At 46.6% G+C, this 27,605-nt stretch overlaps 1 protein-coding gene across 4 annotated transcripts in view; it reads right to left on the bottom strand.

The window, feature by feature from the left end:
* The window catches only part of LOC134966143 (uncharacterized), a 72,924-nt gene that overhangs the window by 13,587 nt on the left and 31,732 nt on the right, over window positions 1-27,605 (bottom strand). For all 4 annotated transcript variants that reach the window (XM_063942668.1, XM_063942667.1, XM_063942670.1 and 1 more), the window contains 3 exons: window positions 18,393-19,545; window positions 12,012-12,059; window positions 11,128-11,336 (listed from right to left, as the gene is read on the bottom strand). In XM_063942668.1, coding sequence (XP_063798738.1) covers window positions 11,128-11,336; window positions 12,012-12,059; window positions 18,393-19,545 — 1,410 coding nt within the window. The remainder of the gene's footprint in view (window positions 1-11,127; window positions 11,337-12,011; window positions 12,060-18,392; window positions 19,546-27,605) is intronic.

Here is a 27,605-nt window from a genome sequence, read left to right as displayed (position 1 = left end):
TCTATGTCGGGCATGCCCCACAGAGACACTAGAGCAAGAAACACCTCCTGGTGCAGCTCCCACTCTCCCGGGTGAACTGTGTGACGGCTTAAGAAATCGGCTTCCCAATTTTCGACTCCCAGAATGTGAATCGCGGAGATGGCCAGAACCCAATGCTTCGCCCACCTGAGAATATGAGAGACTTCTTTCATGGCGTGACAGCTTCGAGTTCCGCCTTGTCTGTTTATGTAAGCCACCGCCGTGGCGTTGTCGGACTGAATAAGCACTGGATGACCCTGGACCATGGTCTGTATTTGAATGAGAGAATACCAGATCGCTCTCAATTCCAAAATGTTGATCTGTAACTTACATACCTGACTGCTCCAGAGTCCCTGAAAAAGTGATGGGTTTGAAACACCGTTCCCCAACATGCGAGACTGGCGTCTGTGGTGAGTAACATCGAATACTAAATTGTGAACGGAGCTCCCCTGGTCAGATTGTGGCTGTGAAGAAACCAGTGGAGAGATTGACAAGTCTGTACAGACAACTGCAACAATTGTGATTCCAGGTGAGGTCCCATCAGAGTCCAACAGCTGAGAAGTTGAGCTTGAAGGGATCGGGCATAAAATCTGGCATATGCCACTGCCACGAAGGATGCTACCATTTTTCCTAACACCTGAATGCATCTGAGAACTGAGACTATCGGTGATTGTAACAGTGATCGAATTCTGGACCGTAGGTCCCGAATATTTTCCTGAGGAAGAAACGCTTTCATTCTGACTCCAAGTGTCGAATAACAGTCCTATAAACACCATCTTCTGAGAAGGAAGCAGTGACATTTTGGAAAATTTATTATCCACCCGAAAGACTGCAGGGTGTCTATTGTGAGCAATAAGTGTAGAACAGTCTCTGATGGAGCCTTAATTAGTAGATCGTCCAAGTAAGGAGTAATGTTGACTCCCTGACACCTCAGTACCGACACGACATGGCCCATGATTTTTGTAAAACACCCGAGGGGCCGTGGAGAGTCTGAACGGGAGAGCCTGAAACTGAAAGTGCCAAGGGCCGACTGCAAATCTCAGAGGATATTGGTGACCTGTCCAAATGGGAACATGTAGGTATGCATCCTTTACAGTTTAATGTCTATGGAAGCCAAATATTCCTCCGGTTCCATGGACGCGATAATGGAATGAATGGATTCCATTTTGAATTTCTGGACAGAGAGATATGGATTTAATGATTTGAGATTTAAAATGGGCTGAAACGAACAGACCGGTTTGTTTACGAGAAAAAGACCAGAGTAAAAGCCTTGACCTTTTTGGTGGTTGGGAACTGGAAAAATCAATCCGTTGTGCAAAAGCTTGGCCGTCGCTTGAAGGAGAGCTTGCCGTCTGGAAGGATTGCTTGGGAGAGGAGTGGCGAAAAATCGGTGTGGGACTGGTTCCTTGAGGTCTAATGCTATGTACACATTGTGCGATCCCATACGATACAATATCGTATGATATTGTATAAGATATCAGATCGGATCGTGTGTACACAATACAAACAATGTCAAACGATGTCTAGAAACAGTGTCATCACTTGAGTTCAAAACCACACAATATCGCATGCAACCCGCGGGAGCGCGCACGTCAGATCATGCATACAAATTATGCAATATCATTTAGGACTTAACAATATCGTTCAGATTGTGAACGATATTGCATAGTGTGTATGGGCCATTAGATATATCCTCGGGAGATGACCCACGTCTCCCACTGATCTGGTTTCGACAGGAGCCACACTTCCTTGAACTATAGTAACTGAGCCCCTACCACCAGTGATCCCTCTGGAGACCTCGAAACGTCATGCAGCAAGGCTTCACCTACATAAGTCAAAGCTTCAGAAATGTGTTCCGCCAATTGAATAGCCTCCAATAGGTCGTCAGACTGCATTCCAGCCACCACTTGTGCAAACCAGTCATCCACGGTCCTTAAGAACCCAAGCTCCAGCAAGGATTGGACGAAGAAATACCTGATAGGAAAATAGAGGCAATTTAAAAATATCGGCAAAATGTGAATAGGAAGGGAAGACAGCCACTTGTCTTTTCTGCCTTTTGAAAAAGGCTGTTGAAGTTTCCGCCAGTACCGTATCCTGGAGATTAAGAGTCTAACGAATAGCTTCTATCAGTAATCTAACCCCACTCTAGTTGTACTTGTCACCTGTTTACAGGGACTAAGTACAGTACCTCAGAAAACCAAAGAAAACAACAAAAAACCCTAACTAAAATCTATAGGGAAAGAAACGGTGTCTGTACTCTACAGGCACAAAACTGAGGTACTTGTTGGTCAGGCTGGAGATGGGAGGAGATAGTTTTCTATAGGTTCTGTGCCAAACTACATACCCACACACTCTAACCCAGCAGTAAGTGCGCAGCATTCCCCAGATGGATGACAGAGAAAATACACATGTTGAAAGTTGGGAATCTCATGCCTTAAATCATGTAACTAATCAATATTGGCACTTGTGCAGCTGGATTGTTTCCTGAAGATTCTGCCCTTATGTCATGAGATCTTGCAATAGCTGTGAAATTAGTTGTCCTAATTTAATTAATTAAAATCTTTGGTTTAATTAGAACCAACCCTTGCCCCCTTAGACAATCAAAGGGCAGAGTTCTGCAAAGAAGTGGAACGCTTCATTGGTATTTAATGAAAAACATACAGTACGATAAAATTATCTTTAGATTTAATTGTCATTAGTGCTGGTAGGGTAAACTTGCCGGCACTGTGACAGCCTAAGGAAGGAAATCTCGAATAATCTCACGCCGCTGGGATCGGCTTAGGGCGGCTTGGCATTATCAATAGTGAAGTGCAGTGGTTGAAGGTCTGGGGCAATCTGCTTAAGCCATGTTCTCTGTGACGCATCACACGCTATCTTCTATCCATCTGGGTGTGTATTATTTAGGCACTGTATGGTATTCTTTTAGGCTCCATTCTGCAGACATGTCCAAACATCTTTAACACTTAACTGACATTTTTTCCCCAAAAAAACTCAGAAATTGTCAGGTTTATTGTATAAGTGAATTAGGCGAAGAACATGTATTTAAACTTATCCAACATGATTTGGTTTCTCAAACATCGGCAAACACTGCGTTTTCCCCAGCGGCTGTTCATTTGAGCTGTTGTAACCAGGTATACACTGGGGGGGAGTTTAATTTATGTTTCCTGTGTGTACAAAGCTGGGCAGGGTGCACATTATACATACCTACACAGACAATTTAGAATACAAAATCCAACAGGCTAAGGAGTCTATTTACTAAGAGTTGGATGGAGATAAAGTGGACAGAGATAAAGTACCAGCCAATCAGTGTCTAACTGCCATGTCACAGGTTGGGTCTGAAAAATGACAGTTGGGAGCCGATTGGGTGGGACTTTATCTCCATCCAAGGCTTAGTAAATAGACCCCTTAATCTAGGATTCAACAGGTTCTTTTAAGGAGTCATGGAAGATTTGTATCGCCAGGCTCCCCCAATCACTGTGTTCAGCAGTTATCTGGAGACAGTGGCTGAGACCTGTGTACAGGGGAGCCGGAAGGTCCTTGTGAGACTTGCTGCTGCCGGAAGATAATCTTCCCGCAGTCACACAGAGGGCATTTAGCTGGTCACATCAGATGCGACCATGTCAGGAAAAGCCCAGTCTGGTGTGGTTGCATCTGATGTCACCATGCCAAGCAAGTGGTTAAATGCGGTCTTTTTCTCCAGTGGTCTCTTAGTTTTACTTGCAGGATGTTTCATAGGCACCTCATTTGGAAACGTTCTAGCTTTGCTAGTTTGCTTTTTAGGATTGTCCATGATTCTGATGCATATAAAGTAATATCGTTCTAACCGATGCGGTGAATGCCTTAATTTTTGTGCCAATAGTAATGTCCTGTTAGTTCCAGAGACCTTTTTTCAGAGATGGAAAGACAGCTGTAGCACAACCTATACGACATGATGTCACCTGTAGTGCCTGTTGCCATTATTAGTTGAACCCAGGTATTTAAAAAGGTATCCACTTGTTCAATGAGGTTTCCCATCTAGGTATAGCTGCAGACGTAGTTCCAGTAAAAATGTACCTGTTTTTTTCTGCATTTATTTGTAAGCCAAGTTTTGCTGCATTTGTGCGGAGTTTATTTAGGATGTTTTGGGCCACCATGCATATTTTTGGTTATGAAGACAATACCAGCAGTTATCTGGAGACAGTGGAGGAGACCTGGGTAACAGGGGAGCTGGGAGGTCCTTCTGACTAGATCTGTGAGGCCAATAGCAGTGCCCATTAATTATTTAATGGATACAAATGGGTAAAATTATCAGTGGATACGCTGTTGTAATCAGTATTCCGAGTAGCTAAATAAGCCAGGTGAAAGGCAAGTATCATGGTTGGAACAATGGTTAAAAATACATTGGTTTGAAAGCCAAGGCTGCCCAACAATGATTGGTCAAACTGTCCAGCTACAATGGTACTACAAGTAAGAAAAGTGGACTTCTATCACAAGTATGTATGTGCAGAGAAATTGTTTGATATATAGGACCAGAAGCCCAAATGTACCTTTAAATCTGGTTACTCCACATGGCACTTGTATAGAAGGATGAGTACAATACAGCAGTGGTGTGCCTAAATTATCAGTTTATTTTTTATCTTTAGCAAGCACACACGAGCGACGAAAACAAAAACACACAGTGTTAACAGTGCAGTGTGTCTAATAATTTTACCATGTGACAGACAAAAAGCCATTTTAGACAATCAAAATTAAATGTGGGTTGGATTTAGCAGAACAGTAGTCTTGTACAGACCTTTGGGAATGACGGTTGCAAAATTGGAACTACTGCCAATAAAGTCAAACAATCACCTATATGGTCAATCCAATTACCCGCAAATACATGACTGGTGCAAGCTAGCAAGGCAACAGATGGGAGCCTGAACTGACATAAAAGAGGATTTTGGTACTTACCGATAAATCCATTTCTCTGAATCCTCTAGGGGACACTGGAGTCCTATACAGTAGGGGTGTGAAGCTTGCAACCGGAGGTGTGGCACAATCTAAAATTAGCATTGTGTGCACAGCCGGCTCCTCCCCCTTCACATCCCTCCTCCCTCAGTTTGGAAAATTTGACTGAGAGAATAGGACATGATACTATAGCACCTGGCGAGGAACCGAACCGTACAACATATCAAACAGTATCCAAGAAACAGTTAACCGAAAAACGAACGCTGTTTGTACGAACTGTTCAAACAAGAACTTCGAACACAGCAGGCTGACAGCACCGAGGCGGGCGTCCAGTGTCCCCTAGAGGATTCAGAGAAATGGATTTATCGGTAAGTACCAAAATCCTCTTTTCTCTTTCATCCACTAGGGGACACTGGAGTCCTATACAGTAGGGGACGTCCCAAAGTTATCCCCAAGGGAGGGAGTGCTGTCGGTGGCCTGCAAAACTAAACGTCCGAACTTAAGAGTCTCCGGACGCAAAGTAATCAAACCTGCAATAATTCGTGAACGTGTGGGCTAAAGACCACGTTGCCACTCTGCAAAGTTGAGTAGTGGAAGCACCTCTGGCATCCGCCCATGAGGCCCCACTGAGCGGGTGGTAGGAGCACCCGCCTGAACCGAAACCTGTGTTACAGGAAATATAAGCTTGCCGAATGGCAAGTCAAATCCGTCTAGACAAAGACTGCATAGGTGCAGGCCAAAACTTCCGTGGCCCATCTAAAACCAAAACAAATGGTCCGACCTTTGGAAAAGTCGATGTAACCTACACGTATACCCCTAAAAACTCGGACAACATGCAAAGACACGTCCCCATCTGCAAGACCCTAGGAAGAGGGGACCATGCATGGCTGGTTTACGTGAACCCCCGAAACAAACTTAGGAAGGAAATCTGTTCCTGTACAGAATTCCGTCCTATCCGCATGAAAATTGAAAAAGGGACGTCTACCCTGTAAGGCTCCCAACTCATGAACCCGCCTGGCCGAAACCAAGGCAAGCAATAATGTGATCTCCCAAGAGAGATATTTCTGGTCTTTCTTGCAAACGGCTCAAAAGGTGGAGTTCTCAAAAAAACTCCAACTCCAAAATTAAGTCCCCCGGCTCAGTGGGAGGACGAAAAGGGGAACGTATGCTCAGAACCCCCAGTAAAAAGGTTTGACTTCTGGCAAGGATGCCAACCGCCGTAGAATATAGGATGGAGAGAGCTGAAAATTGAACCTTCAGAACGCCCAGTATCAGTTTTACCTCTAGACCGGCCTGAAGGAATATAGAAGTCTGGATAAGTGGAAGTTCGTCGAATTCCACCCACGTACTTGACACCAGGCCATATATCTCTTCCAATCTATGTAGTAGTACATGATTATGACCAGCTATTTAGCGATAAACATCGTAGAAATGGCCGTTCTTGGTATCTCTGTCTCTTAAGATCCGGGTTTCAAGAGCCACGCCGTTAAACTCGACCTGTGCAGGACTGGTGTTGAAACGGTCCCCGATATAACAGGTCCTCCCTCCGAGGCCACCGCCAAGGATCTTCCCCTAGTAATCCTGGCAGTTCTGTGTACAACTGTGGGACCAGTCTGGTGCGATCAGGAGCGCCCACATTCGTTCTCTTTTCAACCCTTTCGGAAACCTGGGTATGAGTGGGAAAGGAGGAAAACTGTAAACCCTCCTGCAACACCAAGGAAGCGTTAATGCGTCCACTCCGTCTGCTGCTGGATCCCTTGTCCTGGACACATATCTGGGCAGATGATGGTTTTGTCAAGACGTCATTAGGTCCACTTGACGTAGAACCCATCTGCATACCACCATGTCGAACATCCGTGTAGGCACCACTCTCCCGGATGCATGTCCTGGTGACATGAGAGAATCTGCTTTCCCAGTATTCATCCCCTGGAATGAACACCGTCAAGAGGATGATGCATCGCCTTTCTGCCAACAACAAGAAACTTGTGTCAGCCCTTGGCGCCTTCATGCTCATTGTTCCTCCTTGACAGTTTAAGCAAGCCGTCGTCATGCCATTGTCCGACCGTATCCCGACGTGTTGACCCATGACTAGGTCTTCGGCTAAGTACACCGCTCTCAGTTCGAGAATGTACATGGGCAGGCTGCTCTCCAGTAACGTCCATCTGCCCTGAAACTGATGTTCCTCTAAGACGACACCCAAACTTCTGAAACTGTCGTCTGTTATCAGGATCCTCTAATCCCAAATGCCGAATCTCTAGCCAGCTGCGAGATTCCTATGTAACTACCACCAAATTAAGGAGGTTCGTATGCGCGGTGGAAACCGGATTCTTCGATATAGAAACCAGTGCGAACTTGCTCCCTAAGCAATGAGGTTTATCTGGAATTGTTGAAAATGAAGTCTGCCGTATTGGAGAGCCTCGAACGATTCCACCATTGTTCCGAGAAGATGCACACAGAGGTGTAGCGAAACCGTGTGTGTGTCCGCAGTTCCTGAGCCACTATGCTCTGCAGGACCGGGACCTTGCACTCTGGTAAGAACACTCCCAAGTGTACCGTGTCCAAGAGGAGACTGAGGAATTGAATCTGTTGAGTTGGCATGAGGATGGGTTTCTGGAAATTTACAATCCACCCATGTTGCATGAGAAATAGATGAGAACTCTGAACATCCTTGATCAACTGTTCCCATGCCTTGATCCGGAGATCGTCTAGAGACGGTACAAACGTGACACTCAACAAACTCAATCCTGCAACCATGAGTGCCATGGGCTTCGTAAAGATTTGTTTTGATGATAGACCTAATGGCAAGGCCCAGAATTGGCAGCGATCCATCACCAGTGCGAACCCTACTCAGCCTGGTGAGGAGCCCAGATTTGGATATGCAGACATGCATCCTGTATGCTTTCTGAGGGCAGTGGGGCAATCCCGTTGTAAACAAACTGACGGAGTTCTTTGTGAAAATCCAGTTTGTTGGGAGATTATGTTGTTTATGTAAAGGTCTGGTGAGGTTGTGGCCCAGATGTCCATAAAACCTTCCAGACGTGAGCCCACCAACGGGGACCCCAGGTGAGCTGTTAGGCTGTCATGCCACGGTTTTGTCAGCAGGTTTATCCTGCTTTCTGGTTGCTGCCTGTGAGCGGCCTCTCCTCTGCCCCCACGTACTTGTGTACCGAAACCTCTTCCCCGGGTTCAAAAAGGACAGCGATCTAAATGAAATGAAAAACTGGTCCCAAAGAACCTCTCCGAACCTGTGGAGTGGTTCTTGTATAAGGCGCAGGCATAAAGGTGGACTTTCCTGCAGTAGCCTGCAAAATCCACTTATCCAACTGTAGACCGAAAAGCATTTCACCCCCAAAGGGGGTGGATTCTACCGCCTTCATGGTGTTAGAGTCTCCCTGCCATTCTCCGAGCCATAAAATCCATCTAACCAATATGGGAGATGCGCGATGCTATCCTGCTAATATCCTTTGAGGCTTGACACAAGCATGAAACAGATTCATGACTGTGTTCCGCCCGTTGGGTAATCTTTCCTAAGCTATTTTTCCTAAATAGCCTGTACAATACGTCCAGACCATGCTCCCATGGCCCTGTAGACCCAAGTTCAGATGATCGCAGGTTTCTGTGTTGCACCTGCTGCTACCAATACTTTGCCGTGCAAAATCGTCACGTTAAGTATTGGTAAGATTGTCTTCTTCGACAACCTTCCTAGGGAAGCATCCACTACTGGTGGGTTCTCCCACTTAACCATTACACCCATAGGCAGGGGGATAAGTGACTTGAGACCACTTTTTTTTTTTTTTCCCGGAAATTTAAAATGTTTGTCAGGGGATTAACAAGCCTCTTCCATTTGAGATTGGAGGGATTTAGGAATGGCAAATACTACTGAACGCGGCTTTTGGGATTCGAACAATTCGAATTCTTCTTCCATTACCGCTTCAAATAAAGACTCAAGACCTGAGATTGCCGTGTCCTTTTCTGGAAAATCGGCGCTTTAGGTTAGATTCAATGAACTCACCTTCCTCTGCATTAATGAGAAGACCCTCTTCCTCATTCCGGTATAATAGGAAGAGGTCTCTTAACTGCCTTGCGCACATTCGTTTCTGTATGTGTGGGTGGCATTAACCTGATGAGAAATTCCTCCACCAATCTTAGTCTTATTCTATTTGCAAAGTTGAGCGTGTTCCCTTCCTTCAAGCTTTCTGCAACCGCAATCTGGTTTAGCGTGCTTGGCTGGTGTTTTTGACTGAAACAGCAGACACACACATATAGAATATTCAGCGGTACTTTCACCCTTTTAATTAGGTAGAGAAAGACCGTAGGGATGATGCAAACGATAGCCTTTACCTGGCCGGCTGTGTCTCCAGAATTAAACTATTATTATTATCTTCCATATAACAGCCGTCTTACAACCCTTGCACCTCCAACTGTGAATCAGCTTTTATGAGCGGGGTTGATGTTCAGTTGCATCCCTTTATTTTCACAGGATCTTTTAAATAGAAGTCCTTGAAAATATAAAGCATAAGATGTATGATTAATATACAGGAAGGATCCTTTGCAGCAGCGACCACTATTCACCAGAAGAGGGAGCCAAATCCTCTGTATTTTTAACAGGCCAGATTTCTCATAAGTAGAGGGAGCACTCATATTTTAATATAAGACCCCACCCCTTATTCTGACTGGCCAGACCTCATGTCCCCACGAAGAGGGGCGTGTTCTTGCTAACAGTGACGTTTGGCGCCTCTTAGTCCCGAAAAATGGCCGCATTTGAAAATTTGGTGACACCTCAAGTACATCTAGAAAGGTACCCTGTGGCCGCCGGAGCCCCTAATGTCCCAGCGCTAGTTGTTTACCTGCTCCACGTTAGGAAACGATGGAGCCCCTAGTCTGCCGTGGCCTCCCGTCCTCGCAGCGCGTCCCATAGCGAGACGCCTCTGCTGCATGAGTCACCCTCCACCGTCTCTCCCGCTCTCCTCCCCATGCTGCACCGCGGAGTAACCTCGCCGCGTGTGCAGCGTAGGAGCGGGAAGGGACGGCTGCAGCCGGCCGGGGGGCTGGTAGACTGTGACAGTGTCTCTGTGAGGCGGCGGCGTGAGGTGCCACGTTATTACGTCCGCTCACTCCTGCTACGGCTACACTGATCTCCCCACTGCTTTAACCTCGGAGATCAGTGTGTAAAAAAAAAAAAATTGACGCAGCGCTCACTGAAGAGGGGACGCAGGGAGAGCTGGCTGGAGGTACTGGATAAAGCTGTGGAGGGAGGGAGGGAGAGCGGGGGACGCCGCGCTGCTATTGTTGTAATAAATAGTCAGATGGCAGCAGCGTGGTGTGGGGTTAAGAAACTGGGGCTTCTGTTACTACCAGTACTCACGACACCTCTGAGTCCTCCTCCCGTTGAGAGATCTATATCCCTTTAGCTGGGATCCTCGTCTCTCCACACTGCAGACACTTGTCCTCCTTTTACTAGGTGGACGGAGTCCTTTATTCTGTTAGTTAAGCCTGCACCCTCCTTCCATTTAGGTGGGATTGGGCATCGTCTCTTTTTTCCTGTGCTCAAGCCTGCACCCTCCTTCCATTTAGGTGGGATTGGGCAGCTTTCCTTAGGAAAAAAGCCTGCACCCTCCTTTTAGTTAGGAGGGATTGGGCCAGTATAAAACAATAAAAATTAAAAATATAAATAAATAAAATAAGTAAATTGTCTTCATGGAGCAGGAGCTCCCATCTTGTGCTTCCTCCTCCTGGCACAATTTTCCAAACTGAGGGAGGAGGGATGTGAAGGGGGAGGAGCCGGCTGTGCACACAATGCTAATTTTAGATTGTGCCACACCTCCGGTTGCAAGCTTCACAGCCCTACTGTATAGGACTCCAGTGTCCCCTAGTGGATGAAAGAGAAAAGTGCTCGCAGTCACTCCCTGGCCTTCCCCAGCTGAAGAGGAGACCTGCAGCCAGACACAGCTCTCACTGTGGAGGAACTAGTTGAACTCCCTGTACTATCCCCCTGCCCACTTTTTCCTCCATTAAGTTAAATCTTCTCCACTGTGGCAGACTCGGTGGAATAAATGCATGTCCTGGATTCATATGACTTGCCTGTGGAAGTCCTGCCAATACCTCTTTCATGTAGCTACGGAGAACAGTGGCAAGCTACCACACATTAAAATATAAGAAATGAAAGCATAAGGATTGGCATACCAGCTGCAAGAAAGCTGCGCCCAGCTGTACTTCAAGACCTCGGCCATGTTTGATGTAGCAAGGACTTCATCCACTTCCTCTTCACTGAGCGACGAAGACAAATTAAGTAAGTATTTCTCTTGAGTCCATCCTTGCAAGTAGATGCAAAAGTCGTCCCAACTCTGAAATTCTTTCCCAATTAGCTGCATTTTTAATGTATCGTCACAATCCTGCGGGGAAAAGAAAGTATATTAGTCTTCAGTGATGACATGATGCGTTAAGGTAAAGATTACGTATTCATTCCACTTTTACAATAACCTATACAAAAACCAAGACAAGCTTAGAGCACATCCAAAAGTGATCCTAGGTCACTTCTGACACAAAGACCCGTGGATATCTTTACACCAGAGGTTCCCAAACTCTGCCATTACAATCCAGACGGTTAAATAAAATTGACTGAGATACTAAGTAAGTCCGCTGTGCTCAAATATGGATATCCTTAAAACCTGGTCTGTAATGGCAGAGTTTGGTAGAAATTTGCTGTACACAGATCACCAGACATATCTGATAGCTAAAACTCGGACATACACGATTTAGCTTAGCATCCCATAACACAAACGTCAGATAATGTAACTTTCAATGGAGCTTTAACACTCTCAAATGACAGAAAGGCTTACGTTACCCATGAGACACGCCAAGTGCAATACTCTATTGCAGCATTAAAGATGAATGCTACACTCTGGTGCACTACCTCTTTTCAGAGGAAGAGAGGGATTTCTGCATTCCTGGTCTATTGCTATATCTTGAGTTAGTAACCAAAGCTGTTCCAGCAGAGATTTATAGCAAGGAGCTTGATGCACTAACGTCATGTTAACAATCAATATTACCATACACGCACACCCTACCTTTGCCACAGGTCTTCCTCCTTCCAAAATCAGCTCTGCGGAAAGCGACTGCCCAAGGGAAAGAAAGCAGGAAAGAGTAAAAAAAATAAGAATTTACTCACCGGTGATTCTATTTCTCGTAGTCCGTAGTGGATGCTGGGTACTCCGTAAGGACCATGGGGAATAGACTGGCTCCGCAGGAGACTGGGCACTCTTTAAAGAAAGATTAGGTACTACATCTGGTGTGCACTGGCTCCTCCCTCTATGCCCCTCCTCCAGACCTCAGTTAGGGAAACTGTACCCGGAAGAGCTGACATTACTAGGAAAGGATTTGGAATCCAGGGTAAGACTCATACCAGCCACACCAATCACACCGTACAACTTGTGATAACTATACCCAGTTAACAGTATGAACAGCTGAGCCTCATTCAACAGATGGCTCAGAACAATAACCCTATAGTTAAGCAATAACTATATACAAGTATTGCAGAAGTCCGCACTTGGGACGGGCTCCCAGCATCCACTACGGACTACGAGAAATAGAATTACCGGTGAGTAAATTCTTATTTTCTCTGACGTCCTAGTGGATGCTGGGTACTCCGTAAGGACCATGGGGATTATACCAAAGCTCCCAAATTGGCGGGAGAGTACGGATGACTCTGCAGCACGAATGAGCAAACTCAAGGTCCTCCTCAGCCAGGGTATCAAACTTGTAGAATTTTGCAAACGTGTTTGATCTCGACCAGGTAGCAGCTCGGCAAAGTTGTAAAGCCGAGACCCCTCGGGCAGCCGCCCAAGAAGAGCCCACCTTCCTTGTGGAATGGGCTTTTACTGATTTAGGATGCGGCAGTCCAGCCGCAGAATGAGCTTGCTGAATCGTGCTACAGATCCAGCGAGCAATAGTCTGCTTAGAAGCAGGAGCACCCAGCTTGTTGGGTGCATGCAGGATAAACAGCGAGTCAGTTTTTCTGACCCAAGCCGTCCTGGAAACATAGATTTTCAGGGCCCTGACTACGTCCAGCAACTTGGAATCCTCCAAGTCCCGAGTAGCCGCAGGCACCACAATAGGTTGGTTCAAATGAAACGCTGATACCACCTTAGGGAGAAATTGGGGACGAGTCCTCAATTCTGCCCTGTCCATATGGAAGATCAGATAGGGGCTTTTACATAACAAAGCCGCCAATTCTGACACACGCCTAGCCGAAGCTAAGGCCAATAGCATGACCACTTTCCACGTGAGATATTTTAGCTCCACGGTCTGAAGTGGCTCAAACCAATGTGATTTTAGGAAATCCAACACAACGTTGAGATCCCAAGGTGCCACTGGAGGCACAAAAGGGGGCTGAATATGCAGCACTCCCTTGACAAACGTCTGAACTTCAGGCAGTGAAGCCAGTTCTTTTTGAAAGAAAATAGACAGGGCCGAAATCTGGACTTTTATGGATCCCAATTTTAGGCCCATAGTCACTCCTGACTGTAGGAAGTGCAGAAATCAACCCAGCTGAAATTCCTCTGTTGGGGCCTTCATAGCCTCACACCAAGCAACATATTTTCGACATATGCGGTGATAATGTTTTGCTGTCACATCCTTCCTAGCTTTTATCAGCGTAGGAATGACTTCAACCGGAATGCCCTTTTCCATCAGGATCCGGCGTTCAACCGCCATGCCGTCAAACGCAGCCGCGGTAAGTCTTGAAACAGACAGGGCCCCTGCTGCAGCAGGTCCTGTCGGAGCGGCAGAGGCCAAGGGTCCTCTGAGATCATTTCTTGTAGTTCCGGGTACCAAGTTCTTCTTGGCCAATCCGGAACGATGAGTATAGTTCTTACTCCTCTCCTTCTTATTATCCTCAGTACCTTTGGTATGAGAGGAAGAGGAGGGAACACATAAACCGATTGGTACACCCACGGTGTCACTAGAGCGTCCACAGCTATCGCCTGAGGGTCCCTTGACCTGGAGCAATATCTTTTTAGCTTTTTGTTGAGGCGGGACGCCATCATGTCCACCTGTGGCCTTTCCCAACGACTTACAATCAGCTGGAAGACTTCCGGATGAAGTCCCCACTCTCCCTGGTGGAGGTCGTGCCTGCTGAGGAAGTCTGCTTCCCAGTTGTCCACTCCCGGAATGAACACTGCTGACAGTGCTATCACGTGATTCTCCGCCCATCGGAGAATCCTTGTGGCTTCTGCCATTGCCATCCTGCTTCTTGTGCCGCTTTGTCGGTTTACATGGGCGACCGCCGTGATGTTGTCTGACTGAATCAGCACCGGCTGGTTTTGAAGCAGGGGTTTTGCTTGACTTAGGGCATTGTAAATGGCCCTTAGTTCCAGAATATTTATGTGTAGGGAAGTCTCCTGACTCGACCATTGTCCTTGGAAGTTTCTTCCCTGAGTGACTGTCCCCCAACCTCTGAGGCTTGCATCCGTGGTCACCAGGACCCAGTCCTGTATGCCGAATCTGCTGCCCTCGAGAAGATGAGCACTCTGCAGCCACCACAGCAGAGACACCCTGGCCCTCGGGGACAGGGTGATCAGCCGATGCATCTGAAGATGCGATCCGGACCACTTGTCTAACAGATCCCACTGAAAGATCCTTGCATGGAACCTGCCGAAGGGAATTGCTTCGTAAGAAGCTACCATCTTTCCCAGGACTCGCGTGCAGTGATGCACCGACACCTGTTTTGGTTTTAGGAGGTCTCTGACCAGAGATGACAACTCCTTGGCCTTCTCCTCCGGGAGAAACACCTTCTTCTGTTCTGTGTCCAGAATCATACCCAAGAACAGCAGACGCGTCGTAGGAACCAGCTGCGACTTTGGGATATTTAGAATCCAGCCGTGCTGTTGTAGCACTTCCTGAGATAGTGCTACTCCGACCAACAACTGCTCCATGGACCTCGCCTTTATAAGGAGATCGACCAAGTACGGGATAATTATAACTCCCTTCTTTCGAAGGAGTATCATCATTTCGGCCATTACCTTGGTAAATACCCTCAGTGCCGTGGACAGACCAAACGGCAACGTCTGGAATTGGTAATGGCAGTCCTGTACCACAAATCGGAGGTACTCCTGGTGAGGTGGGTAAATGGGGACATGTAGGTAAGCATCCTTGATGTCCAGTGATACCATATAATCCCCCTCTTCCAGGCTTGCAATAACCGCCCTGAGCGATTCCATTTTGAACTTGAACTTCCTTATATAAAAGTGTTCAAGGATTTCAAATTTAGAATGGGTCTCACCGAACCGTCTGGTTTCGGTACCACAAACATTGTGGAATAGTAACCCCGTCCCTGTTGAAGGAGGGGAACTTTGATTATCACCTGCTGGAGGTACAGCTTGTGAATTGCCGCCAGTACTACCTCCCTGTCCTTGGGAGTAGCTGGCAAGGCTGATTTGAGGTAACGGCGAGGGGGAGACGTCTCGAACTCCAGCTTGTATCCCTGAGATACCACTTGTAGAACCCAGAGATCCACCTGTGAGCGAACCCACTGGTCGCTGAAGTTCCGGAGACGGGCCCCCACCGCTCCTGGCTCCACCTGTGGAGCCCCAGCGTTATGCGGTGGACTTAGTGGAAGCAGGGGAGGATTTTTGTTCCTGGGAACTGGCTGTCTGGGGCAGCTTTTTCCCTCTACCCCTGCCTCTGGGCAGAAAGGACGCACCTCTGACCCGCTTGCCTTTCTGAGGCCGAAAGGACTGTACTTGATAATATGGTGCTTTCTTAGACTGTGAGGGAACCGGAGGTGAAAAAGTCGACTTCCCAGCTGTTGCTCTGGATACGAGGTCCGAGAGACCATCCCCAAACAATTCCTCACCCTTATAAGGCAAAACCTCCATGTGCCTTTTAGAATCAGCATCACCTGTCCACTGCCGAGTCCATAATACTCTCCTGGCAGAAATGGACATTGCATTAATTCTAGATGCCAGCCGACAAATGTCCCTCTGTGCATCCCTCATATATAAGACTACGTCTTTAATATGCTCTATGGTTAGCAAAATAGTGTCCCTGTCAAGGGAATCAATGTTATCTGACAGGGAATCAGACCATGCTGCTGCAGCACTACACATCCATGCTGAAGCAATAGCAGGTCTCAGTATAGTACCTGAGTGTGTATACACAGACTTCAGGATAGCTTCCTGCTTTCTATCTGCAGGCTCCTTTAAGGCGGCCGTATCCTGAGACGGCCGTGCCACCTTTTTTGATAAGCGTGTGAGCGCCTTGTCCACCCTAGGGGATGTCTCCCAGCGAAACCTATCCGTTGGCGGGAAAGGGTACGCCATTAGTAACCGCTTAGAAATCACTAGTTTCTTATCTGGGGAACCCCACGCTTCTTCAAACAATTCATTTAACTCATCAGATAGGGGAAAAGTCACTGGCTGCTTTTTCTCCCCAAACATAATACCCTTTTTTGTGGTAACCGGGTTAATGTCAGAAATGTGCAACACATTTTTCATTGCCGTAATCATGCATCGGATGGCCCTTGTGGATTGTACATTTGTCTCATCCTCGTCGACACTGGAGTCAGACTCCGTGTCGACATCTGTGTCTGCCATCTGAGGTAGCGGGCGTTTTTGAGCCACTGATGGCCTCCGAGATGCCTGGGCAGGCGCGGGCTGAGATGCCGGCTGTCCTAAAGCTGAGTCATCAAACCTTTTATGCAAGGAGTTGACACTGTCGGTTAATACCTTCCACATATCCATCCACTCTGGTGTCGGCCCCGCAGGGGGCGACATCACACTTATCGGCACCTGCTCCGCCTCCACGTAAGCGTCCTCATCAAACATGTCGACACAGCCGTACCGACACACCGCACACACACACAGGGAATGCTCTGACTGAGGACAGGACCCCACAAAGTCCTTTGGGGAGACAGAGAGAGAGTATGCCAGCACACACCAGAGCGCTATATAACAGAGGGATTTACACTATACACAAAGTGAATTTTCCCCCAATAGCTGCTTATATCACAATTTGCGCCTAAATTTATGTGCCCCCCCCCTCTCTTTTTTACCCTTTCCGTAGTGTATACTGCAGGGGAGAGCCTGGGGAGTGTCCTTCCAGCGGAGCTGTGAAGAGAAAATGGCGCTGGCTGTGCTGAGGAAGATAGCCCCACCCCTTCAGCGGCGGGCTTCTCCCGCTTTTTTAATAAAAATTATGGCGGGGGATTAGGCACATATACAGTTTAGAACTGTATTATGTGCATTTTGCCACTTAAGGTATACTAATTGCAGCCCAGGGCGCCCCCCCCCCCCCAGCCCCCTGCACCCACCAGTGACCGGAGCGTGTGGTGTGCTGTGGGAGCAATGGCGCACAGCTGCAGTGCTGTGCGCTACCTTATTGAAGACCGGAGTCTTCAGCCGCCGATTTTCTCCGGAATCTTCCGTCTTCTGGCTCTGCAAGGGGGACGGCGGCGCGGCTCCGGGAACGGACGATCGAGGTCGGGCCCTGTGTTCGATCCCTCTGGAGCTAATGGTGTCCAGTAGCCTAAGAAGCACAAGCTAGCTGCAAGCAGGTAGGTTTGCTTCTCTCCCCTAAGTCCCACGTAGCAGTGAGTCTGTTGCCAGCAGATCTCACTGAAAATAAAAAACCTAACAAATACTTTCTTTTTAGTGAACTCAGGAGAGCCCACTAAGTGCATCCAGCTCTGGCCGGGCACAGATTCTAACTGAGGTCTGGGGGAGGGGCATAGAGGGAGGAGCCAGTGCACACCAGATGTAGTACCTAATCTTTCTTTAAAGAGTGCCCAGTCTCCTGCGGAGCCCGTCTATTCCCCATGGTCCTTACGGAGTACCCAGCTTCCACTAGCACGTCAGAGAAAAATAAAATAAAAAAAATTAAAAAAAGCTTCCCTTTCTTCCATATTTGCCTTGATACAAATGACCCCAAGCTGCTTCTTACTTTACTTTGTATTAAGCTACAAGAAAGAGACAGATGACCGTATAAGGTAAAAGATATGGAGAGGATATAGCTAGTAGGCAGTGTACCTAAAAAAGGACTGCTGGCAATTAACTTTTGGGTGTCCTTTGTATTATTGACTTCAGTGGTTGCACAACCTCTCTGGCTCCTTAAAAGTTCTGCTGGCTCCCCTAATGTAGTGGAAAAAGTAAATTATCAATTGATTCAAAGTCTGCCCAACTACTAGAAGACCACCCACTTCACAAAATGTAGGGAAATGAGGCCTGCAACCCATCTGCTTGCTCTGTTACATTTTAAGCCTTTTCTGGCCATATCCATAATGACGTGACATATTCCTGCTCCTTTGGTTATACCCAAAACATTCCAGTCTGACAAAAGAGCTCTAGGAGGAGGGATTTTTGGTGGGAAAAAGCAGAATGTAACTACTCAATGGTGAACTCTGCAAACAGGCTTATAAGCACAATCATAGAAAGTACAGAAAGTGCAAAAATTACCTTATTCAATTCACCAGTAGCGACAATCTCTTCCCCAGCACTGTCTTGGCTCTCGTCAATCTTCTCAAGTGAAGTGTCTAAGTCATAGCTAGAAGCACTTTGGTCTGTCACGCAAGTATTACTGGATTCCGATGGCTCTTGACCATGGCCTTGCTCTTCCACCAGTACGGCATGCAGACATTGGCTCAAAGAGGACAATGACCCCAGGTGTGCTCTTAATTCTTGATGCTTCAGTTTGACATAATTATAAATAGAGTTCTCCACATCGTTTGTTCTACTATCCTTCCCAGACCATAAATTCCAATATGGATGCAAGGTGCCAAAATAGTATTGGAAAATTTCAGCTGGACAAGCAGCCTTTAATTCATTAAGGTACTGCGTATATAGGTCCATAGATGACGCCTGAGCAAGACGGACCAGTAACTCTTTGATTTGGGACTGTTCCATCTGACTCAAGAATGAAATTTTACAATGCATAACATCCAACACAAGGGGTAAGCACAGCTTAATCGTGGCATTGGGAAGCAGCACCTGTATATCCAAAGGATTCTTGGTGTCTGGGCTCAGGGTCAAATGCTTTATTTGCTTATCCAAATCAGGTTGCACTTGCAAAACAGAAAGCATAAGGAACCTTAGGGTCTCTGTGGACAGTTTTCTTGCAAAGCACTGGGCGCACACTTTCCAACTAAAAGTCTCATCCTGGCAAAGCACAGAGTACAGATCAAATTCTTGATTAAGGCCTTGATGGAAAGCAACAAATATGTGTTCTGGAAAATGGTGAAGTAAGGTCTGCATGGCAGACGTCATCAAAAATATATTTTTCACTGTAAACTTATCGTCTATGTAAAGGAGTTTCAATTTTACACCAGGATCAGTATTAAAAAGAGATTCCAATTCATCCAGAAACTGTGACTCCCTGCCAAATGGGAAGTGTAAACGCAGGAGCTTTGTCAAATCTGTTCTATCAATGAATTTGTCAGACACATCAGGAGACACCTTAGCTGGGACATCCACAAAGGGTTCTGGGTTTCTTGTAAAACGAGAAGGAAGGTCAATCTCTGAATCGTGGCTGTGATTGAGGTCGGCCTTTGTGATTATGAGTTTGTCCATTTCTGGGCCCAGTCGCAGCTGAATTGTAGCTGGACAACGCCTCCTGTTAATTAAAAAAATAAAAAAAGTTCTAAAAGGAATTACAGAGAATCCTCTTAAGTCAGTAGCCTGTAAATATATACATAATATATACTTTTTTTGGACAGATGTTTTTAAAACTACACTGCTACCTAAGTAAGCAAACATTTATATTTGCTGCTTTAAACTGGTTGCAAAAGGGAAGCGTAGAAGACCAAGTGGAAGCTTCCGATTGCTACTACCTGAACCTTCTGCAGGCTATCACTAGAGATGAGCGGATTCGGTTTTACTCGGTTTTACTCGGTTCTCAAAACCGAATCTTATTGGCTCACGGATGTCACGTGTTTTGGATAGCCAATAAGATTCGGTTTTGAGAACCGAGTAAAACCGAGTAAAACCGAATCCGCTCATCTCTAGCTATCACAGGTCTGGTTTTCGGCTGGAGCTGGGAGAGTAATAACCAGACCAAGAAGAGCAGCTACATAGAGCAGGTATGGGTCATACAATACAAGATCGACAAACTGTATAATTCTGCTTCCACATTGGTACAGTCTAGTTATACACAAGTATACTTCAAAATGCCTGTAAACCTTTCCAGATGGTAAAAGTAAAGTTACATTATCAGCCATATAGTACTGAGCAGAACCCCAGTAAAAAGATTATTATTTATCAGCTTTTTGTAGGTTTGGAACTAATGCTGAAGCGAGATCATTTTGGCATGATGGTCATTGCCATGTAAGCAGAAATACGCGAACTAATGCGGTTTTTATGACAAATTGTAGCCGACAACCCCCCCCCCCCCCCCCCCAAGGTATTATTTGTATTTACAAATTACGGATATAAATGTTAAAATGCAACCAGCACCCAAATACTGCTAAGAGACTCAGTACAGGGGTGAGAAAGGCCTCAGCAGCGAAAGGTAAAGTGGACCTCTGCCATTAATGGCAGAGCAGATTTTGTTAACAAGCTAGGATGGCTGATCAACTTTGGGCATAGACTCCAAATTAGTGTTCTCAGCCTATAGAAACTGAAACATGTCCTTTTCTCCAACTAATTCCTTACCCAGTAGATCGTTAACCTTCACCTTACCCTTCAGACCTTTAACCTTCAGCATACGTACTATAAATACTGTTCTTCTGTAAAAAGCTCATCCTGGGAGTTGGCTGTAGGTGGTGGATGTGGATTATTAGATCTACACTAAAACGTCTACAGCGAATTGGTCAACCACTAATGGTCGACATGCATTCCGTCAACAGGATCAAAAGGTCGACATGGAATAGGTAGACCGTAGAAGAGGTCGACAGGGTCAAAAGGTCAACTGAGTGTTCTGTCAATTTTCTGCCACAAACAGGCCCCATTACTGTACAGCTTCACACGCCATGCTTCGGGCAAGGTGCCTCGCTCCGCTACCGCTGTGTTCAGCGCGTGTAACTATTCACCAATCGTAGTCCACGTGGATGATAAAGTATGAAAAAATATATTAAAAACTTGTGTCGACCTTTTGACCATGTCAACTTAATGTATATCGACCATTAGTCTATTGACTGTAGACCTTTTTAGTGTAGATCTATAGACCGGATACCACAGGTGGTGTACCTTTCTGTACATTAGCCAGCTCTGAGATCCGGTCTCTAGGTAGACAGTAACTAGGTCAACAGGGTCTTTAGGTCGACACGTCAAAATGTTGACATGAGTTTTTCCTAATTTTTTTTTCTTTTTTTTTTTGAACCTTTTCATACTCAACGATCCACGTGGACTACGATTGGAATGGTAATCTGTGCCGAGCGAAGCAAGGCACCTTGCCCATGCGAGGGGACACGGTGCACTAATTGGGGTTCCCGGTCACTCTACGAAGAAAACGACACCAAAAAAAACATTAAAAACTCATGTCGGCCTTTTGACCTGTCGACCTAGACCATGTCGACCTAGTTACTGTTGACCAATAGTGGTCGACCTAGTTACTATCTACCTTCCATACCATACCACACCCGCCAGCTCTATAGCTACATGTGATCTCATCCTAGTATATTCAGCTATACGCAGTTCCTTCTTGGATACAAAGTCCAGTTTATTATTTGTATTCTTCTGCAGGTTGCACTTGCCTATTCTTCTTAGTAATAGAGCCTATAGGTAATGCTTGTCTGTAATCATTAGGACGTCAATCCTTATCACAAGTTCCAGAGATGTGCCTTGCTACCCCCTCCCCTTAGCTAGAACAGGTTTGCTCCAACAGAATACCAATGCATCCCACCCCCACCTTGCTTAAAATGTATCAATAGATTACTTAACTCAGTAACATTCCAAGCAGGAAAGCAAAACCAGTAATATAGGATTTTAAAGTACCTACCGGTAAATCCTTTTCTCGTAGTCCGTAGAGGATACTGGGATCCATTTAGTACCATGGGGTATAGACGGGTCCACTAGGAGCCATAGGCACTTTAAGAATTGGATAGTGTGGGATGGCTCCTCCCTCTATGCCCCTCCTACCAGACTCAGTCTAGAAACTGTGCCCGAGGAGACGGACATACTTCGAGAGAAGGATAGATAAGTATAGTGGTGAGATTCCGAACCAGCACACACAAGAGGAAAGCCAAGCTAACCAAACTTGAAACAGGAACATCAACGGCTGAACCAACATTACTTAACCAAGTAACAGTGCAGGAAAAACGAAGCACTGGGCGGGCCCCCAGTATCCTCTACGGACTACGAGAAAAGGATTTACCGGTAGGTAATTAAAATCCTATTTCCTCTTATGTCCTAGAGGATACTGGGGTCCATTTAGTACCATGGGGATGTACCAAAGTTCCCAAACCGGGTGGGAGAGTGCAGAGGTTCCTGCAGAACTGATTGACCAAACTGAAGGTCCTCAGAGGCCAAAGTATCGAACTTGTAGAACTTAGCAAACGTGTTCGAACCTGACCAAGTAGCTGCTCGGCAAAGCTGCAAAGCAGAGTCACCGCGGGAAGCCGTCAAGGAAGAACCCACCGACCTAGTAGAGTGGGCCTGTAGAGATTTCGGACACGGCAAACTTACCGTGGACTAAGCATGCTGGATAGTAAGTCTGATCCAGCAATTGTCTGCTCTGAAGCAGGACACCCAATCTTATTGGGATCACAAAGAACAAATAGTGAGTCCGTCTTTCTGTGACGAGCTATTCTGTTCACATACACCTTCAAAGCCCTCACAACATCCAAAGACTTTGAAGTAGCAGAGGTGTCAGTGACAACCGGAACCACAATAGGTTGGTTGATGTGAAATGCGGACACCACTTTAGAAAGAAATTGCTGACGAATTCAGCTCTGTCCTTATGGAAAATTAAATAGGGACTTTTGAGAGACAAGGCCCTCAGCTCCGACACACGTCTTGCTGAAGCCAAGGCCAACAGTGTGACGTTCATCCAGGCAAGATATTTTACGTCCACCTCCTGTAAAGGCTCATACCAGTCCGATTGGAGGAACTGCAGCACCAAATTGAGATCCCAAGGTGCCGAGGGAGGCACAAAGGGAGGTCGGATGTGCAGAACACCTTTCAAGAAAGTCTGAACCTCAGGGAGAGAAGCCAATTGTTTCTGAAAGAAAATAGACAAGGCCGACATCTGGACTTTTATGGAGCCCAGACACAGGCCCACATCCACGCCTGCCTGCAGAGAAAGCAGGAAACGTCCCAGATGAAATTCCACCGCAGAATAATTTGTGCTCTCACACCAAGAGACGTATTCCTTCCAAAATACGATGGTAATGCTTAGACGTTACCCCCTTCCTGGCTTGGATCATAGTCGGGATAACCTTGTTAGAGATCCCTCTCCTGGCTAGAATCAGCCGTTCAACTTCCTAACTGTCAAACGTAGCCGCAGTAAGTCCTGATAGACGAACATGCCTTGTTGCAGAAGATTCTCGCGAAGAGGTAGAGGCCACGGATCTTTGAGGAGCATCTCCAGAAGGTCCGCGTATCAGGCCCTTCTTGGCCAGTCCGGAGCAATGAGTATTGCTTGAACCTTTTCCGTTTTTTATTCATTTTAGAATTCTTGGGATCAGAGGAAGTGGAGGAAACATGTACACCATCTGATAAACCCATGGAGTTGTTAGGGCGCCTATCGCCACCTCCAGAATGTTGAGTGGAAGGATGACTTCCTGACTTGACCATCTTCGCTGAAATTGTACCCCCTGAGTGACTGCTCCCCAACCACTGTGGCTTGCTTCTGTGACTAACAGACTCCTGTTCTGAATTCCGAACCTCCGTCCTGCGACGAGGCGAGAAGACTGTAGCCACCACAGAAGGAAGATTCTGGCCTCCTGCTACAGACAGATCCTCTGGTGCATGAGAAGATGTGATCCGTACCATTTGTCCAACAGATCAAACTGGAAGGGTCTTGCGTGAAACCATCCGTATTGAAGTGCCTCATAAGAGGCCACCATTTTCCCCAGAATGCGAATGCACAGACACCCAGGTTGGCTTCAGGACATCCCGAACCATCGACTGGATTACCAATGCCTTTCCCAAACACCCTTTGAGACTCCGTGTCCAGTATCATTCCCAGGAATGGGAGCCTCCGTGTTGGCTCTAGGTGAGATTTCTGAAGGTTCAGAATCCACCCGTGATCCTGGAGGAGTTTGGTTGAGAGAGCAATGCTGTCCAGCAACCTTTCCCTGGATGGCGCCTTTATCTGGAGATCGTCCGGGTACGAATTATGTTCACTCCCTGTTTGCGGAGTAGAAACATAATCTCTGCCATCCCCTTGGTGAACACCCTCGGTGCCGTAGAGAAACCAAATGGCAGGGCCTGGAACTGGTACTGACAGTCCTGCAGTGCAAACCAGAGATAAGCCTGATGAGGAGGACAGATAGTAATATGAAGGTACACATCGTTGATATCCAGAGACACTAGGAATTCCCCCTCCTCCAGACCTGAGATCACCACTCTCAGAGACTCCACCTTGAATTTGAACACTCGTAAGTACGGGTTCAAATACTCGAGGTTCAGAAGTGGTCTTACCGAACCGTCCAGCTTCGGTACTACAAACAAGTTGGAATAATATCCCTTGTTTTGTAGATGAGGTGGAACTGGAACAATGACCTGAGTCTGAACCTGTTTTTGGATGGCATGCTGTAAAGTTATACTTGCCTCTTATGAAACTGGCAAGCCTGATTTGAAGAATCTGTGAGGTGGGAGCCTTTGGAAGTCCAGTCTGTAGCTCTGGGAAATAAGATCTATGACCCAGGGATCCTGGTACGAATTTGACCAGATCTGACTGAAGAATTGTAGTTAAGCTCCCACCGGACAGCCTTCCATGCATTGCGGTCCACAGTCATGCTGAAGAATTTGAGGAAACAGAGCCTGATCTCTGTTCCTGAGCACTTGCTGTTGCTGGTATGCGTGGTTTACCTCTTGCGCCGCTGGAGGACGTAGAAGCACCTCTGGATTTACCCTTGAACTTGGCCGTCCGAAAGGACTGAAACGTAGAAGCTAAATAAGTCTTCTTGGTTGAGGGGGCTGTGGAAGGAAGATACGTAGACTTACCCGCAGTAGCTGTGGAGATCCATTTGTCTAATTCATCTCCAAACAAGGCCTCTCCTGTGGATGGTAGGCCTTCCACGCCTTTCCTGGAGTCCACGTCAGCAGTTCACTGGCGTAGCCACAAGCCACTGCGTGCAGACACTGTCATTGCATAACATAGTTGTTACTAAAAAAGGCTACTTAAGGTGGGTAAACACTAGTAGATATATCTGCCGATCAACTGATCAGCAGATATATCTATGGACGGATCGGGCAGTGTGTTGTCTGGGACTGACGTCATGAACCGGGCGGGTGTGTACACACGCCCGCCCAGTTCAGCTGTCAATCACCGCCGGCTGCCGCAGCATGTGTACGGGCGGTCGGCTGACCGCCTGTACACACACAGCGACGCGCCAATATATCGGTAGATATATTGGCCGTTGGCTGTGCTGCGGGGCAGACGCGATACGTCTGTGAACGACGGAGTACACAGACGTATCGGCTGTACACACTTGCCGACGGACCAGCAATATATCGGCCGTTCAAGAGAACGGCCGATATATTGGCCAACCTTTAGGTTGTATGCAGTAATAACGCTCTGCAGGGAGCAGCTTTAAAAACAGGCTTTTTTCCGAGATCACAATCTCGTTGTGAGAGGATCTCAAAAATTTGATAAACAAAACCTGTGTTTAAATTACTTTTATACTTCACTTGCTTATATCAATTATTGCTCTACCCATATATAGGTAGTGCTGGTATATAAATTTTATATCTTTCATTAATTTTGTGTCTTTCCAGACTGGCAATCAATTGCCTTATGTCATGCCTACTGAAAAATCTATCTTAAATAAAAATAATCAAAGTTATGTTTTAATTTATTCATGAAACATAAACAAAAAGGAGTGTGCCACATATTAAGCCTTCTTTAGATATAAACCCACTAGCGATCTTTTCTAAACCCCCTGACCAGTCACTGCAATCTGCTTAATGGCGCACCTCCAACCAAATTAGCTAATCTTTGGTATTAACATTTTAGGATTATTCGGTTGGTTCATATATAGAAAAATCATAAAATTATAATTTGGGCCTGTGCATAGTCCCTCAGACTTAACGGCTTCTGTGTAAATACTTACCCTCAATTAGGTTACCTGACCATTTAGCAATGGCTTTTGTGATCCACGTACATGCAGTAGTGGGTCTTTGTGCCACCCCAGCAGCTGTGTACAATGATTTGAGTGTAGTCTCAATTTGACGCTCAGCCGTGTCTTTCAGGGAGGCTGCACCAGGAACAGGCAAAACTATTTTACGTGACAGCCTAGAGACTGATGCATCCACTATCGGTGGATTTTCCCATTTTTTCCTATCCCCCAGAGGAAAAGGAAATTATGAGAGCAACCTTTTAGGGATCTGAAACTTCTTATCAGGATATTCAATTCCTTTGACACAGGAAAAGTGACTGAGGACTTCTTTTTTACATTAAAATAAGATTCCTCACTCTCCTCTGACACCTTAACAGGAATGTGCAGAACATCTCTGACAGCCTCTATAAGAGCCTCTATTCCATGTGACAGAGCTGCATCCCCCCCTCTGAGTCCACCTCCCCCCCTCCACGTTTGACCTGTCAGCGTCACGAGTTAGACTGCAGGATATGGGTCAGAGATCGCTTTTGTGGACAAATGGGAGGGGAGTGAGACGCTGTTTTGTGGAATGAGTCTCTGTTCATAAACTCATCCACAGTTTGTTTTAAGTATTGCGTCTCTTTCTCATTGTGGGACAATTTTGTAGAAAGAGTTAAGAGAATTAACCCATTCCGGTTCAGCCCCGCTAGTCTGTGAACCCCGAGTACCCAGTAGTGAGGCCCCTGGTGAAGAGGAACACTCTGTGGTACAAGAGACACTCTTTGCCTGACATAATGTAAATGTGACAACACACACACACACAGGAAAGGTTAAGCACAATTAACCCACAAAGAGCCCTTCAGGAAAACAGAGTTGTTTGGAGCCAGCCCCCACCGCGGCCTTACCGCTAATGCCAAGCTTACTCGCAGACTAAGTACCCTGATAGGGGACTTGGTACACTAATATTCGCTGCCCCCCTGCTATGAACACCTGGTACCGCTGAGGTAATCTGGAGTCACACTGGAGAAGCTGCACGTCCCTGTTCACTGCAGAGGGAAAATGGCGCTGGTGAGCTGCTGGATCCTCTCATAGCGAAGCCTCGTCTCTTCAATGGCACGCGGTCTTCCCGCTTTTTTTTTTAATGCTGGCTGAGGAATCTGGTGCTTAAAATGGAGAAAACCGTTTTAAGGCTGTTGTGCCAGTGTGGGTACTGTGTACGGGGACGCAGTTGTGTACCGCGTCCGGAGACGCATTCCACTCTGTGTAGAAGCCGTGCGTCTCCGTACCCTCATGCTGCCATAATGGCTGGCGCCCCGCTAGCCAGGACGCCGGCTTAGTACTCACCAGTCTTCTTTCTTCTGGCTCTGTTAGGGGTGGCGGCGTGCTGCGGGAATGTACGCTTGCCGTGGTGGGGTTTGCGAATAGTTCCCTCAGGAGCTCAGTGTCCTGTCAGCGGGGAACGGGACCATTAACC

The sequence above is a fragment of the Pseudophryne corroboree genome, chromosome 10 (assembly GCF_028390025.1).
Source record: "Pseudophryne corroboree isolate aPseCor3 chromosome 10, aPseCor3.hap2, whole genome shotgun sequence".
NCBI classification, from domain to species: domain Eukaryota; kingdom Metazoa; phylum Chordata; class Amphibia; order Anura; family Myobatrachidae; genus Pseudophryne; species Pseudophryne corroboree.
Note: the sequence above shows the minus strand (reverse complement) of the source record. Positions and strands in the feature narration are given on the sequence as shown.